At 43.4% G+C, this 15,738-nt stretch overlaps 1 protein-coding gene across 1 annotated transcript in view; it reads left to right on the top strand.

Annotated features, from left to right (window-relative positions):
* POLR1A (RNA polymerase I subunit A) overlaps window positions 1-15,738 on the top strand; it is a 257,236-nt gene that overhangs the window by 168,789 nt on the left and 72,709 nt on the right. Inside the window, exon 30 of the mRNA XM_082267319.1 lies at window positions 3,490-3,756. Within this exon, the coding sequence (XP_082123445.1) occupies window positions 3,490-3,756 (267 nt within the window). The remainder of the gene's footprint in view (window positions 1-3,489; window positions 3,757-15,738) is intronic.

Here is a 15,738-nt window from a genome sequence, read left to right as displayed (position 1 = left end):
ATTGGAAAAACATAGTCAGTTACATGTATATTTATATAATATATCATCAAGTATTTATTTATTTACACAAGTATTGGAGTGCTGTCCCAACCAAATTCATTATCTGTCAATGGATGATAGAGAAAATAAGTTTTTTTTTATAAGATCTTACCGTAAAATCTTTTTCTCTGAAGTCCATTGACAGACTCAGCACCCGCCCCTCTGATTTGGGGATGTTTTTTTCTTCACTGCTTGCAACTAAACTGGTTTGCTGAGCTGAGTGTGTGTGGGTTATGCCTATGGGGACAGCGCCGTGGGCGTGTACATGTAAATTTTTTCCTGCCTAGACTACTCCTGCAAGGGTAGGCATAACCCATTCAGCTGATGAAGATGAGGCTGCATCTGTCATCGGACTTCAGGGAAAAATATTTTACGGTAAGATCTTACAAAAATCTTATGTTTGTGGGGTCCCCCTGGTGATTCATGAAGTCTTTGGAGCACATTTCCCCACCTGATCCCCTCTCTGAGGCTGTGGGGCCCCTAGGGTCCCAACCATCAATTATTGCACTGACGGGGGTCCTTGAGTCCCTTGTGTACCGTATGGAGGTGGCTTGTGGGCGACGGGCTAGCAAAAAGCGCCCCCTGTCTCATCAGGTCCCGAATCTGATTCGGCCGCTGTGGACGTGGGGCATCCTGCTGGGTCTGCAACCACGCGCCTGAAATCCTCTGATAGTGAGCATGATTCCTCCACATCTGTGACCGCGCACAAAAAGGCGTTGGTGGAAGCACTGATTGTATCTGTGCGGGAGACCCTGAAGATGGAGGATGCAGCTGGAGCTACGACGGAGGCGCAGGTGCCCTATGGCATTCACAAGCCATCCAAAGTGGCAAAGGTGTTTCCTTTCCCTGCCTATTTTGACGGAATTGTCACTAAAGAGTGAGGACAGCCAAAGCGTCCCGTGGGGTCCCTGAGCGCTTTACTAGGCCTTACCCTTAGGAGGAGTCACTTCTTAAGAAGTGGACTGTGCCCCCGGTGGTGGACCCTCCGGTTTCCAGATTAAACAAGGCAACCATGATTCCGGTTGAAAGGTCCCTGGCCTTTAAGGATCTGGCTGACCGGAAGGTGGAGGCTGTTGCCCAAGTGTCGCAAACTCTGACCGAGTGGGCTAAGCTACTACACCGTTACCTGGAGGGGGAACAGCTCCTCCCGCCTTTCCCTGAGCTGGCGGACCAGCTGGTCCAGGGGCTGCAGTTTATCTGTGATACATCTTTGGATGCGGCTCCCCTGATTGCTCACCTCTCTCTTTTGGTAGTGGTCCTTCGGTGTGTGTTTTGGCTCAAGTGCTGGTCTGCGGATCAGACTTCAAAAAAGGCCTTGACTGATCTTCCTTTTTAAGGAGAGCGCCTGTTTGGAGCTACCCCGGATGACATCATTAAAGGTCTCTAGGGGGGATGGGGGAGAGTACTTTTTTCTTCCGCAGGCCACTAAGGGCAAGACCTTCCTTCCTTCTCAGCTCATAAGATTGTTTTTTCATCCCTCATGATCGACTGACAAGGGCTCAAAGCCTTTCAGGGCCTCTTCTGGAGGATCCCAATGAACCTTGTCTGGCAAGCCAAGATAGGGCTTCTCTAGACCCGGGGACCCTTGCTAGTACTACTAACACCATATTTCAGCAAGTCATTTGCAGTTTGATTGTGCTGTGATCTTTTTTTTTTATTGCCCTTTCTGATCTGTGCAGCCTCATATCTGCAGGTCATGTGATCAATCTTGGTTCCACAGCGATGCACGGACCTGCCGGTTCATAGTCAGGGCATTTACGTCAGGACCGGTAGTGATGTTGCTGCTCAGTGCCTGTGTTTCCATGGCAATGGAATGCGCTCAAATGTGGCAGCAGACATCACTTCCTCTTATCCCCATCCGAGAGTAGGAATGGGTGAGAATTGCTCTGGTGAGAATTGCTCTGCACTGACTATGGAAGATACAGGCCTCTATCCTTAGCGGAAAGACGCAGGATGTAAACTGATCGTGGTAGCATGGCTGCCATGCTACCGTGGTCAGTTTACTTGTAGGAGGAGCAGCACAGGCAGGATCAACCAGGTATAGCAGTGCATCTGCAGCCAGAAATAAAATACAGAAATTAACAATCACATTGAACTAATTTTAAAGAGACAGTGCGGTATTTTTTATCTTTACCTTTACAAACACTTTAATATTGTTCCCTTCTTAAAATAGAAGTAATTGCAAAACCTAACTAACTCGAAATCTACTCCCACCTCGATTCTAAGCCTAAACTATCTAGCCCTGTAAGGAAGCGATTACTATACTTACCTATTTTGTGGCTGGTCCAGTCCCAGGCTACGCTGTCAGCGACAACTTCAGTGTTTAGGAGAGGCAGCCAGCTACGGAAGCCCCATAGTAAGTCTATGGGTCACGTCACTTCCCAGGCATTTTCCCACCATTGTCGGCTTTATTCTGCACACAGAGGGTGCTGCTGGAGATCGGACTGGAGTGGCTTTAGAATAGTCAAGTATAGCGATCTTTTCTTTTCAGGGCTAGATAGATTAGGTTTAGAATGTAGAAGGTTTAGAGTTAGGTTTTGCCTTTACTTCCACATAATATGTTCAGTATAAAGTGCTTCTAATCATCTGCTTTGGGTTCTGTAATAAGAATTCAGTTGTTTTCTTTAGGTCTTGTACGTATGGCTTTAGTTGGCATTTCAAGATTTACCAGAGCATTTGCAAAGCTTTTAGCGGAGTGTTCTTGAAGCCTATAAACCACCACTTCTGGGGGATTAAACCCAGACCGCAATGGGCGTACTGATTTTTTTAAATAACCTGCTAGCAGACTTCAGTAAGCTTTGTAGCTATTTGAAACTTGCCTGAAGCCTGCTTGTTAAAGGAGATAACCAGCACTTACTGTGTTTTAAGATTCTCAAATGAGAACTATAGACTGCTTTAAAAGCTTCAGCAAAGTTGCTTTAGGTTTACTGCAAGCTATAGCCGTGCTCTGTAAATGTTTGCGATCATTAGATTAGCAATGCCAGGAAAGTGTTTTTTGGTCTACAGACAGAAAGTTATGGACAGGCTATAAAATCTTGTCTGATTGTTGTTTCCTCTTTGATAAGCAGACGCCAGGGAGTGTCAGGAGTATATCCATTTTCCCTGTTTCCTGCATAAAAAGACCACTGATGTGATCAAAGGCTTTATTTGTTTGGCTGAAGTTGGGATAAAAGACCTGGCATGATGGTTGGATCATGCCTACGTGGCAGTCTGGTCTTCTATGGGCTGCAATTGCAAAACATCTCTTCAACCTATACATTTTTAATTTGCAGTCTGTTACTATACTGTTTACCAGTCCTAGGCTTGTTGGAAGGTGAAAGCATTAAAAAATTAATTTAGCCAAAATATTTTGTTTTGTTTTTTTTCCTTGTGAACTACAAATATTACATCTACATTATATGGAGACAGCCCCGCAGTTCTTAGTGAGCTTTTCATGGTGTTTTCTCTCAGGTGGATTATGAGAGTGAAGAGGAGACCCCAGAGGATGAAGAGCAGCAGGATGAGGAGAACAAGCTTCAGGGGGAAGAACCTGAAGACTCACAGCTGCTTAATGAGGAGGAAAGCACTTCATTACCATTGGCAAAATCCAGAAAGAAAAATAATCAAAAAGGACTTACCAAAGAAGTGCTGGCAGAGAATCGGATCAATGATGTCCTGAGCCTCAACACTGCCATTGAAGAGTACTCATATGATACTGACCACAGCCTGTGGTGTGAGGTAAGATGTTTGGGGTTTATATATTGCTAGTATTGTTCCTGGGTACAATACTCCACAGGTACAATCTTATCGACTTACAAGCTGTTCGAAAGAAACTGACTGGATTCCGTTCAGTCCTTCCCACTGTTCTTGTATCCTGACAGCAGGGACTGCCCCCACCTGCAGAATACAATGATCAGAGCTGCAGCCGATTGGCTGCAGAGCTGTTTAACTACTTGCCACCCGCCCACTGTCAAATGACGGCGGAGCGGTGCGGCTCTCGTTCTGGGACAACGTCATATGGCGGTGCCCCAGAACAGTCTCTCACACGCCCGCGGGGGCACACAGTGCGGCAATCATGGCTGCGCTGTGTTGCTAGGACACGGCGTGACCCCGATCTTGGTAAAGAGCCAATGACATGGCTCTTGACCCATGTGATCGGCTGTGTCCAATCACAGCCAGTCACATGTAAATGAGAAAGTGCTGTTTATCGGCTCTCCTCAACTCACACTGTCAGAGGAGAGCCGATCAGTGGCTCCCCCTTAAAGGGGAGCCTAGGACAGGTAATAGGGGCACTGATAATCAGAGCCCTGATTACTGTAAAGTAAAAAAACAGTGCCCATAAGTCCCCCCAACCAGTGCCTACAATCAGTGCCCATAGTGCTGCCGGTCAGTGCCTGCTCATCTGTGCCGCCCTTCGGTGCCACCTATCAGTGCGGCATATTAGTGCCACCTTATCAGTGACCTTTAGTGCCGCCTCATAAGCGCACATCAGTGAAGGAGAAAAATTACTTCTTTTCAAAATTTACTCAGAAAAAAGGAAAAAAAAATTGTCAAACTTTTCTGTCTTTTTTTTTTTTGTAAGAAATAAAAAACCAAGTGGTGATTAAATAATACCAAAAGAAAGCTTTTATTTGTGTAAAAAAAAATGATAAAAATGTCATGTGGGTAATGTAGCATGACCGCGCAATTGTCATTCAAAGTGTGACAGCGCTTAAAGCTGAAAATTTGCCTGGGCAGGAAAGGGGGTGAAAGGGCCCTGTATTGAAGTGGTTAAAGAAACATTTTCAAACATGCCTGTTCAAGAGTAGTTGGTCCTTACATCAACTGTTGTGGAACTGAAACAGACATAGATGGATCAAAATTTGTCCGGTTCCTGCTGAACTGTCCGGATTCCAATCCATCTATGGCCAGCTTAACTGTTTGATACAAGTCAAACAATTCTGAGCATGTAACACAATCCGTTCTGATGTCTCCTTGATCCTGTCCTTCTCCAACACTCCCGGCACTGTCTGTTATTGTGCCATGCCTCATCTTTTTTACTTTGGGGTTTAAAGATTATTATTATTATACAGGATTTATATAGCGCCAACAGTTTGCGCAGCGCTTTACAATGTGAAGGAAGACAATACAGTTACAATACAGTTCAAAACAGGAGGAACTAGAGGGCCCTGCTCGTTAGAGCTTACAATCTAGAAGGGAGGGTCAAGTGAAACAAAAGGCAATAACCGTGGGGGATGGGTTGATGGAGAAAATGGAGGTATATTTGTTAGGTGTGGGTAGGATAGGCTTCTCTGAAAAGGAGGGTTTTCAGAGTTCGCCTAAAAGCTAATAGAGTGGGAGATGATCGGACAGATAAGGGTAAGGAGTTCCATAGGATTGGAGAGGCTCTGGAAAAGTCCTGGAGGCGAGCATGGGAGGAGGTGATGAGTGAGCTAGAGAGCAGGAGGTTTTGAGAGGAACGAAGAGAGCGATTAGGTTGGTATTTTGAGATGAGGCTGGTGATGTAGCTGGGGGCTAGGCTGTGGATTGCTTTGTAAGATGTTGTAAGTATTTTGAATTTAATTCGTTGGGTGAGCGGAAGCCAGTGGAGGGCTTGCGGAGAGGAGCAGCGGACACTGAGCGATTGGTGAGGTGGATGAGTCTGGCGGCAGCATTCATGATGGATTGAAGGGGGGATAACCTGTGTAGAGGTAAGCCAATGAGAAGGGAATTGCAGTAGTCGAGGCGCGAGATGACCAGGGAGTGAGCTAGGAGTTTTGTTGTGTCTTTGGTTAGAAAGGGGCGTATTTTGGAGATGTTGCGGAGGCTTAGGCGGCAAGATTTGGATAGCGATTGGATGTGGGGTTTGAAGGAGAGTTCAGAGTCCAGGACGACACCTAAGACCTTGGCATGTGGGGATGGGTTGATGGTAATGCCATTGATATTGACGGAGAAATCAGGGGAAGGGGCACGCGGTGGATGAAAAATTATAAGCTCGGTTTTGGATGGATTGAGTTTGAGGAAGTGGTGAGACATCCAGACCGATATATCTGATAGTAAATTAGTGATGCGTGAGGAGACTGAGGGAGAGAGCTGAGGAGTGGATAGATAGATTTGGGTATTGGAAGCCGTGGGAGGCTATCAACTTGTCAGAATTAATAATAATATCTCGCTGTGCCTCCATTATGTTAGAATGTTGATACTGCTCTGACTATAACAGTATCTATTTATGGTTAATAATAAGCAAAGATCTGTGTGAAAGGAGAATCTCAACTTATTCCATAAATCTATATTTAGCGAATTCTTTTTATTGAATAATTTCTTATTAAAAGCATATACCAATCTTAGTGAAAACAGTCTACAGTATGGAATATATAAAAAAGTTTTATTCACGAGACATGTAATCACGATAAATGATCAAACTTAAGATGACACCAAAAAAAATATAACTTCACGAAAATACAAACTTCAAACAACAACTGCAATGTGATGTGTAGCTCAATAATGAAAGTGAAACTAAAACAAAGTTAAAGTGAAACGAAAGCAACATTACCATTTCCCCAGATGTAGTAAAAACCATATTTAATGTATACTATACAATCAGACCACAATTGTCTGCGCAATGCAAAAGCTGATAATCACCTCACTGCAGATGAAGTGAGAATAGGCTATGCAAAACATGAAACTAATACGCCAATATGCGCTTAATCTGATATTAATAAAAATGTTATAAAAACAAAAATCATCTCTTTAGAGAAAAATCTACATATGGTTTATACGGCTGGGATTGTACTCTCGTTACCCCTTAAATATGAAATGTAAAACATTTCAGGAAGTACATAAACAATATTGAATAATAATCAAATACTTAGCAAGGCATAATTACCATATTTAAAATGGTGGCTAGCTTATAAAATAGTAGTTACCAGGTTCCTTAAGATGGCTGCATTTCCAAGATGGTGGCCAATTAGGGAGGAGTTTTGTTTGGCGTCCCTCAAAGGTTCAGATACATGGCAGATTGAAATGGAGTCGTCTGTGTAGATGAGTCTATGCATGGCTGTAATAGTGTGTATGTTGTATGTGTGATGTATATTGGGCAAAATGTGATGTGTCATGTGTCTCTCTCATCTGGGCTTTTATATGGTATAGAACAAAGAACTATTAAAATTACCATAAGTTAAACCCAGAGGGAGTTACATGATCATCATTGGCTAGAACATCTTATTCATTAACTGGTGATGTCATAGGGTGACACCTCTTGGTCAACCAGTATATTAAAATTAAATAAAGATTTCTCCATTTAAAACTACTATTATAACACAACAAAATGTAACCATGCTTTCATCTACTAAATGTCCATTCAATCCACCAGGTATCTGAATAAAGATTAATCCTGATAACACCATTCTAATATTTAATATATCTTATGTAGATATATATTGGATTTTACTTTTTAACCCAAGACTTCAATTATCGTAGTCAGCAAAATGTCAGTATTGCATTGCACTAGGTTCAGTATGACAGCATTATTTATCTTCAAATAAACTTCGAACCTTTATATTGACCCATAGCTTACAACCAGACCTTCTAAATTAAACACCTGGCAAGGCCAGAAAAGTTTATGATGCTTCTACGACTTACAATTTACAAATGTTTACTGAAGCCTCTCTTGACATATAGAGATGAGTCATCAAGATCAGTAAAGTTATCTTTTAGCATAATATAAACAATTGTAATATATAACAATTTTCTACATATCTAAGTATGCTAGTTCTATATATATTTCAGTGTTAATATTACTTTACATATATGATTATAACATATCTGTAAATTTTAGTTTAACATAGGTCTAAGCATAGAAAATACTTAACTAAGGATTTTAGTAAATGCTGACTAATTTTATGATCCCACACAAACAGGATTACCTTGGTATAGCGTCTTAGACCTTATCTTAACGTTTAAACAGACTATTGTCAGCTGGACTTTATCTTAAAGTAAGTCAACAGACTATTTATTTATTTTAGCTCAACACAACCTGTCTGGGGTAAACTTGTTGAATAGCCACTTTTCCTGCATAGGCACTTTTTGTTAAAGGAAATTTAACCGTTTAGCAACCTGACAAAAATGGATGTCATTGCTAATTCTATACAGATCAAAATATGACATTTCATTTCTATTTGTGAAATTAATTTCCCCAAATAACCCTGACAAACTGACCTAGAGAGGAGGTGTAGATTGAAAATAGGAGGGGTCCAAGAACAGAGCCTTGGGGGACCCCAACAGAGAAGGGAAGAGGAGAGGAGGAAGTAGAATTGTAGGTAACGCTAAAGGTGCGGTTAGATAAGTAGGAAGATAACCATTGAAGAGTACGGTCACGGAGACCAAAGGCATGGAGTTTTTTGAGGAGGAGGGCATGGTCAACCGTATCAAAGGCAGCAGAAAGGTCCAGAAGTAGGAGTACAGAATAGTGTCCATTGGTTTTGGCCATTAGCAGATCGTTTGTCAGCTTTAGGAGTGCAGTTTCAGTGGAGTGTTGAGGCCGAAATCCATACTGAAGGGGATCAAGGAGGCTATTCTCGGCAAGGTGGTCGCACAGTCGGTTGTAGACTAGACGTTCGAGGAGTTTGGATGAAAAGGGGAGCAAGGAAATAGGGCGTAGGTTGTTCAGATTGGTTGAGTCCAGTGAGGGCTTTTTAAGTATGGGGCTGACTATTGCATGTTTTAAAGAGTTGGGGAAGATGCCAGAAGAGAGGGAGAGATTGAAGATGTGGGTTAGAGAGTGTAGAATAGGGCCAGAAGGTGACCGTAGCATTTGCGAGGGAACAGGATCCAGAGGGCAGGTTGTTAAGTGGACGTTAGCAAGTAGTTTAGCAACCTCGTCTGTAGTGGCGGGGTTGAATGAGGGAAGTAATGATCGCACTTGTGGGCGTGAAGCGTAAGGTATGGAGGAAGGTATCTGAACAGCAACGATCTCCTTACGAATTGTGTCAATCTTCTGTTTGAAGTGGTTGGCAATCTCCTGGGCAGTGATTGAGTCGGTGGGAGGGGGTAGTGGAGGACGGAGTAGAGAGTTAAAGGTAGCGAAGAGTTGCCGGGGGCGTGATGACAGGCTGTTAATGAGAGTGATAAAATAGGTCTGTTTGGCAGTGTGGAGAATGGAATTGTATTTTTGGAGGGCAGATTTATATTGGTTGAAATCCTTCTGAGACCGAGTCTTACGCCATAGGCGCTCAAGAGCACGGCTCTGCTTTTTCAGACTTCTAGTATTATCGGTTTGCCAAGGTTGAAGGGGTCGGGGCCTGATTCGGTGTGTGGTGAGGGGGGCCAGTGTGTCCAGGGAGGCTAAGAGTGAAGTGTTGTAGACAGAAGTGGCTAGGTTGGCGCAGGACAGGGGTGCAATTTTGTCATAGAGATGGTCGGTAGCGGAGTAGAGAAGAGAAGGGTTGAGATGGCGTAGGTTTCTGCGGGTAACTGTATGGTAGCTGGAGGGAGAGGAGGTGGAGGAGAGGGAGAGAGTGAAACTAATAAGGTAGTGATCAGAGAGAGGGAAAGGATTGTTGGAAAGGTTGTGCGGGGTGCATAGGTGGGAGAAAACAAGGTCAAGAATATTGCCTTCAGAGTGAGTAGAAGCATGTATCCATTGGAGGCGGTTAGATTGAGAAGTTTGGAAGTGGTAGGAGTGTTAGTATTAATAGGGATGTTGAAGTCGCAGAGAATGATTGTGGGGATTTCAGAAGAGAGAAAGTAGGGTAGCCAGGTGGAAAAGTCATCAAGAAAGGTTGATCTGGTCCAGGTGGGCGGTAGATCACAGCTACCCTTAGAGAGAGAGGGGAGGTAAAGATTGGTAAGGCTAGGTTCACATATATGCAAATTGATTGCGTTTTAAACCACTTCCAATTTGCATAACATGTGAATGTGACCGACTCTCATTGGAGTCGGTTCACACATGTCCAGGGTGGCCGCAGTGTGGTTTTTGTGTCCGGTTCAGGTGTGAATTTAGGCAAAATATTCACACCTGAACCGGTTAACAGAAATGCTCTGGAGTGCAAACAGCAGCCGGACATGTGTGAACCCAGCCTAACAGTCAGTCCTGAATGGTATGTGCAGCTGGGATAGTAAATGCACAATCCCTATCGTGTATTAGTTTAAAATCAGAACAAATGTATTAAAATTTTACTTCCAGCATCCTCTCATTTCTTTTAGTAAACAAACACAAATCTGCTGTGCTAGGTACCTAGAAGATTAAGATTTAGCTGATAGCACAATATTGCAGGATTACAACCTAACCATAAGGGTGTAATGTTCCGGTACCTTTGGTACCCTAAATTACACTTTCCACAAGTGTATGCGCCCCACCATTTACTTTTTGGAAAGGTGCGCATACACCTTTAAGACTGGAGCTGTCATCACCCAGCGCCGGACTAGATGGCTATTTAAAGCGCCGGTTCTCACTCACATGTGTTCGTTCAAACACCCTTACCTGGATGCTAACCTTGCTTGAAGCTTCCATGCTTGCAAGCTTACTTCGCTGACGGAACCTCGCTGCGCTGATCCCTGTATCCCGCTACTGGATCATCCCCCTCTCCTGAACCACCCTTCGGCTGTATCGCTAATAGTGCTAAGTACCCCGCAGGGGAATTCTCTATAAACTTATACTAAGCTTACACTATCTAGCTCTGCATAGTAAAGACTGTTAATCACATCTGCATAACTAGATTGCTAGCTCTTGAGACTACTGCTACTTTTCTGCACTGGGTTGATCTCTTTTGTATGTCCACCTGCTATTCTATCATCTGCTATCATACAACATTGCTAAACCTTCCTGCATCCATCTGCTACTGTCTCACCTTCAAGTGTCTATCACCTACCACCTCCACTCAACCTATCCCTCAACCTTCATCATTGTGTTACCACATACATAAAGTCACTCTAGGAACCAGCTTGCTAATTGTGTGTATTTACTGGCTGAAATAAGACCTTCCACACATGAGTCATTGAGGTTGGGAATGGTATCTCAGCATATCTCTTACATGACTACTGACGTGGAACTATTTCTGCAGCTGAAAATCCACACCATATAAAAACGCAGGAGCGTTACAGATTGAACGAACCTAAAAATGGATTCAGCAGAAATAACCACTCAGGTGACACAATTAAAACAGCAAGTATCTGCGTTTAATACACGCACTTGCTGAATTAAAAGAAGACAATCAGGCTCTGTCGCAGCAGGTAATTAGACTGACACAACTTACCTCTGCTCAGTCTCCTGAACCCAAGATAAATCCCCCTTTGGTATTTACAGGCGATCGCAAAAAATTTCGCGAATTTAAAAACGCATGTGAGTTACTTTTTTTGCTAAAACCTCGTACCTACCTTACTGATCACATTAAGGTTTGTACTATTATTTCTTACCTATCAAGCGATCCTCGAGCCTGGGCAGATTCTCTTTTTGAGAAAAACGACCAGCTTCTCAACTCCTATGCCTTGTTCCTGGCAGAGCTCACTAGCCTATATGATGACCCCAATAGGCAGAGTACTGCTGATCTTCAGTTAAGATCCTTGAAACAAGGAAGGAGGCCTGTGGAAGACTCTGTCGCAGAGTTCAAGAGATGGACCCTTGATTCAGAATGGAATGATGCATCTCTGAAAACCCAATTTAGGCTTGGCCTATCAGAAGCCGTTAAGGACGAGCTCGCCCGAGCGGATCTGCCAAAAACCCTGGATGCATTAATACAACTCAGTATTACCATAGATAGAAGACTACGAGAAAGAAAGGCTGAAAAGATGGGAATGCCATTTTCCCTTTCCTCTCGGAGTCTGGCCGTTCCTATGGAGGTAGGAACCATACGCCCACCGCTATCAACTATGGAAAAAGCCAAAAGACGAAATGAAAATCTCTGCTTGTACTGTGCATCCCCGGATCACAAGATAAACGTCTGTCCCCTAGTCAACAAAAAGAAGGGTGAGTGTTCACATGTCTCTCTAGGAGGATTGACAACTTCATTCACTAACCCCTACATTTCTGTTTTTTTGACATTACAGTGGGACCAGAACAGGATTACTACTAAGGCCATGATTGACACAGGATCTTGTGGAAATTATATGGATATATGTTTTGCTGCTTTAAATAAAATTCCTATTATTTCTAAACTCAAACCTGTCTCAGTAAGTCTTATTACCGGTGTTCCGTTATCCTCTGGTCCGATCACCGATCAGACACAAGCACTTCTAGTCACTATTAACGAGTCTCATAGGGAGACTTCTACCTTCGATTTAATACCATCACCCCACTTTCCCATTGTGTTGGGACTTCCCTGGTTGCACACACACCAACCAACCATAGATTGGAAGAAACGGTCCTTGACCTTCCCTTCTTGTTGTTGCGAGGAAACGTGTAACCTCCCGTTTTCCGGGAAGATTCTGTCTGTGGTGACAGATGAGATTGCACCACTATGTTATCAGGATCTTTCTGAGGTTTTTCCTGAGAAAAATGCTCAAGCATTACCTCCTCATCGAGACTATGATTGTAGCATTGATCTACTCCCAAATAGCAAATTGCCGTTCGGTCATGTTTATCCTCTTTCACAGGATGAACTTGCCCATCTCAAAACCTATTTGGATGAGAACTTGGAAAAAGGTTTTATTAGACCTTCCACTTCTTCCACAGCAGCAGGACTCTTTTTTGTTCGCAATAAAGATTCAAGTCTCAGACCTATCATCGACTACAGGAAATTGAATGCTATCACAATAAAAGATCGCTATCCTCTACCGCTTATCCCTGAGCTCATTGAGCAGGTGCGTGGAGCTACCTATTTTTCAAAATTAGACCTGAAAGGAGCATACAATCTCATTCGAATCCGTGATGGACACGAGTGGAAGACTGAATTCAGAACTAGATACGGATTGTTCGAATATCTTGTGATGCCATTCGGCCTATGCAATGCCCCTGCAGTTTTCCAACGATTTATAAACGATATTTTTAAAGACTTACTAGATGTCTGTGTTGTGGTATATCTGGACGATATACTTATATATTCACGGACCCTGTCTGAACACATAAGACATGTAAGACTTGTATTATCGAGATTGCTTGCACATAATCTTTATGTGAAGCTGAAGAAATGCTTGTTCCATAAAGATGAGGTACTCTTTCTAGGCTACATCATATCCAAAACAGGAATCGAGATGGACATGAGTAAAATATCCTGCATTCAGGATTGGCCTACACCAACTACACGCAAGGCGCTACAGCGATTCCTGGGATTTTCAAATTTCTACAGGAAGTTCATAAAAAACTTTTCTGCTATTGTGAGACCCCTCACACAGCTCACTAGCATAAAAATACCATTTAAATGGTCAGAAGAAGCAAATAAGGCTTTCCACTTGTTAAAGACAAGGTTTACTTCCGCTCCCATATTACGCCATCCAGACCCATCCCTCCAATACATTCTGGAGGTAGATGCGTCAAACCTGGCAGTAGGAGCAATACTCTCCCAACGACCTACCCCCACTTCACCACTTCATCCAGTCGCCTTTTTTTCTAAATCCCTGAGCAGTCCCGAGATAAATTACCCCGTGGGCGAAAAGGAACTGCTTGCTATAAAATTGGCTCTGGAGAATTGGCGACATTTACTCGAAGGCACCCAATTACCAATAATTATATACACGGACCATAAAAACCTCCAATATCTTCAGACTAGCAAAACTCTCTCGCATCGACAGGTACGATGGTCACTATTTTTTCTAAGGTTTAACTTCCTAGTGACCTACACACCTGCAGATAAGAACAAAAAGGCGGATGCACTATCACGACTAACTGAAGAAAACTACTTTGAAATTCCTTCCGTTCCTATAATACCTCACAAACGCATTATTGGAGTTGTCCGTTCCTTGAAGGAAGAGGTTCTGCATGGTATAAGGTTGGATTCACCCCCACCACAACTAAATACCGATGCAGAAGGCTTCCTCTACTACAACGACAAACTTTACATACCACCTACCCTACGCACCAAGATCTTGGAATTATCGCATGATGTGCCTATGGCAGGACATATGGGTATGACAAAGACTTTCAATTTGATTTCTCGGCAATTCTGGTGGCCTGACATGAAAACATCTATACAAAAATTTGTCTCTTCATGCAATGTCTGTGCCAGGTCCAAAATTGACACTACGAGACCATCCGGTCTACTATGCAGTCTACCAATACCCCAAACTCCATGGGAGGTTCTGTCATTGGACTTCATCGTAGAATTGCCTCCTTCCAAAGGATTTAATACCATCTTGGTGTCAGTGGACCATCTGACAAAGATGGCACATTTCATTGCTATTCGCAGACCACCTTCGTCCAAACAAACGGCAGAACTCCTGATGAAACATATCTTCAGATTACATGGTATCCCAAAAACTCTTCTGTCTGACCGTGGATCCCAATTTATTTCTAAATTCTGGCAAGAACTATGTCACATACTACGGATTGAGCGGAAGCTCACTTCTCCTTACCATCCGCAGACCAACGGACAGACTGAAAGAGTCAACCAATGCATCGAGCAGTATTTACGTTGTTACACTTCTTACCAACAGGATGATTGGTTGGATCTTCTCCCCCTGGCAGAATTTGCCTACAACAACGCAACTCACAGTACAACCAAGCAGAGTCCGTTCTACTTGAACTATGGGTTCCATCCCTCTATTCTCCCTCCACGCATCCTTCCTTCAAATAACCCAGTAGCCTCAGACTATCTTACCCAAATAAAGGATTCTCTGGGTTTACTAAATACTACCACTGCACACGCTCACAGTCAACAAAAGAAGTACTATGATCTTCGTAGAAGACCTTCTCCACAGTATACTATCGGGGACCTCGTTTGGCTCTCAACAAAAAACTTGAGACTGAAGATCCCTAGCAAAAAGCTTGGACCTCTGTTCTTGGGACCTTTCCCAATCAAGAAACTTATTGGAAAAGCTGCAGTGCAGCTTACATTGCCAATGGACCTAAAAATCCATCCCATTTTCCATGTGTCGCTACTAAAACCCCATGTTCCGGACCAAGGAATAAGGCCTAATATTCCACCTCCCCCTCCTGTACAAGTTGAAGGTGGAGAAGAATACGAGATAAAAGAGATTCTGGATTCTCGTATCTACAGAAGAAGACTTCAGTACTTGGTTAGATGGAAGAACTATGGGCCCCAAGACGACACCTGGCTAAACACCTCTGACATACATGCCCCTAGATTAATCCGCAATTTTCATGCGAGATACCCAGACAAACCAGCTCCAGAGGCCTTCAGGAGCAGGCCTTAAGGGGGGGGTATTGTAATGTTCCGGTACCTTTGGTACCCTAAATTACACTTTCCACAAGTGTATGCGCCCCACCATTTACTTTTTGGAAAGGTGCGCATACACCTTTAAGACTGGAGCTGTCATCACCCAGCGCCGGACTAGATGGCTATTTAAAGTGCCGGTTCTCACTCACATGTGTTCGTTCAAACACCCTTACCTGGATGCTAACCTTGCTTGAAGCTTCCATGCTTGCAAGCTTACTTCGCTGACGGAACCTCGCTGCGCTGATCCCTGTATCCCGCTACTGGATCATCCGCCTCTCCTGAACCACCCTTCGGCTGTATCGCTAATAGTGCTAAGTACCCCGCAGGGGAATTCTCTATAAACTTATACTAAGCTTACACTATCTAGCTCTGCATAGTAAAGACTGTTTATCACATCTGCATAACTAGATTGCTA

The sequence above is a fragment of the Pelophylax lessonae genome (assembly GCF_965119305.1).
Source record: "Pelophylax lessonae genome assembly, chromosome: 1".
Lineage (NCBI taxonomy): Eukaryota > Metazoa > Chordata > Amphibia > Anura > Ranidae > Pelophylax > Pelophylax lessonae.
The sequence above is the reverse complement of the archived record's forward strand: the minus strand, read 5'-3'. Positions and strand labels throughout refer to the sequence as shown.